Source organism: Eriocheir sinensis, chromosome 39, assembly GCF_024679095.1.
Source record: "Eriocheir sinensis breed Jianghai 21 chromosome 39, ASM2467909v1, whole genome shotgun sequence".
NCBI classification, from domain to species: domain Eukaryota; kingdom Metazoa; phylum Arthropoda; class Malacostraca; order Decapoda; family Varunidae; genus Eriocheir; species Eriocheir sinensis.
The window spans coordinates 10,022,269-10,024,143 of NC_066547.1; the positions used below are offsets into that span (position 1 = coordinate 10,022,269).

The following is a 1,875-nucleotide window of genomic DNA, read 5'->3' on the forward strand; positions in this document are numbered from 1 at the left end:
CTGTATGGCACCTCTTACCTGCTCTTACCTACCCTTACCTTGCAGTTTTCCTTTCTCCCTCGTATTACACTCCCTCACCTTACCACAACCTGCCACTGTCCCTTTAAACCCTCTAATACCTACTTACCTTCTAACACCTCTCACTTCAATGCCTCCCCTTTACCTGTTCCCCCTAATCTCTTCCTCTCTTCCCTGCTCTTCTAAGCTCTCCTCCTTTCCTAGAACTCCCTTTAGCGGCCGTCAAGTCCACCTTTCCGATCTCCAAGGCACAATTATCAGCCTCAGTAATAACGGGAAAGAATTGAGAAGGCTGAAATTGCGTTCCTCTCGGCTTACAGAGAAAATGGGAAGTGATGGATGGATTTAGAGATGAGAGGAGGGACTAAGGAAGGATGAGGTTGTAGTGGGGAGGAGAGGAAGGAAAGAAGAAAAAGACGTTTAAATGGTAAAGAGGAAGGAAAGGAGAAAAGAGAGTTAGACGTTTTAACAGCAGGTAACATATGACAAAGGGAGAATGGAGGGAAGAAAGAGGACGGAAAGAAAAAGTTAACGTTAAAGAAAATGAGAAATGATGGAAAAGTTAGAGATGAAAGGAGGAACGAAAAAAAAAAGATAGTAAGTAAGGAAGAGAGGAAGGAAAAAAGAAGAGAAGGCGAGACAGGTAAAGGATAAAAGAAGGAGATGGAAGGAAGGAAGGAGGAGGAAAGAAAGGTGAGGTTAAGAGAAGAAGGAGTAAAAAATATATATGTTGCAAGCCACGCAGAACAAGAAAGAGGAAAGGAAAAGACGAAGAGAAAGAAACGGAAACGTAGAACAGAAGTAAAAAGAAAGAGGAATGAAAGCCAGGGAAGTGAATATCGAGAAAACAAAACACACCCAAACATTTTATCTAAGCGTTCCATTGCTCTGAACAAACACACACACAAACACACACACACAAAACAAAACTCCACCCCTTCCCAATACGCACATACACAACACACACAAACTCAATCAGGAAAGAAAAAAAAACACACACACATTGAAAATATCTCGATATTTCACTCGGAGACAAAACGCCGCTGCCACACGCAAGACGAGGGACCCTTAAACCTGAGCACTCACCTGAGACTTGGGTGCAGGTAATCCAGGTGCCAGGTCGGAGCATCTTCCCCTAGGTGTTCCGCAGGTGCCGCATCCTCGTCAGCTTCTCCAGTCAAGAGTCCGGGGAGTGCCTTCGCGGGGCCCAGCAAATCCCAAGCCCACGGCACCCCGTTTTCTTTGTCTCCGTTTTCCTTGTCACCTTCTCCCGCGGCAAAGACAGATGAATGTTCTTTGGATCTTTCTGATGCAGGAGGAAGACACACTAGAAGGACTTGGTTACGGCGAACTCTCCCTCCTTCATCCGCTTCTTCAGCGTCTCCTTCTTCTCCCTCCTGTCTTCCTCCTCCTCCTCCTCCTTCTCCCGTACCCATCTCCACCCTCTCCGCCAGCACCACAGGGAGGGAAGAAGGAGCTTGGGGCGGACCTGCGGGCGGAGAAAGAGAGGGAAAAGTGTGAGTGAGGAAAGAGAGAAATGTAATCCGATTTCACATGTCCCTAAGCTAATGGTGAGGCAAGGGGAGGTAATGGATAAGAGGGGAGGCGGCGGAGAAAAGGAGATCGTGGGCTAGAAGGTGAAGACTGGAGAAAAGGAGAGAACTGTGTAGGAATAAAGACGTCATGGGAAATACGTGGATGGATATTGAAATAGATAAATAGATAGATAGATAGATAGATAGATAGATAGATAGAAAGAGAGAGAGAGAGAGAGAGAGAGAGAGAGAGAGAGAGAGAGAGAGAGAGAGAGAGAGAGAGAGAGAGAGAGAGAGAGAGAGAGAGAGAGAGAGAGAGAGA

General features: G+C 46.4%; 1 protein-coding gene across 4 annotated transcripts in view; it reads right to left on the reverse strand.

Annotated features, from left to right (window-relative positions):
- Positions 1–1,531, reverse strand: part of LOC127008970 (cell adhesion molecule Dscam2-like) — a 104,365-nt gene extending 102,834 nt beyond the window's left edge. For all 4 annotated transcript variants that reach the window (XM_050881519.1, XM_050881520.1, XM_050881518.1 and 1 more), the window contains exon 1: positions 1,105–1,531. In XM_050881519.1, the coding sequence (XP_050737476.1) occupies positions 1,105–1,454 (350 nt within the window). In that variant the 5' untranslated portion in view covers positions 1,455–1,531. The remainder of the gene's footprint in view (positions 1–1,104) is intronic.
- Positions 1,532–1,875: the final 344 nt, after the last annotated feature.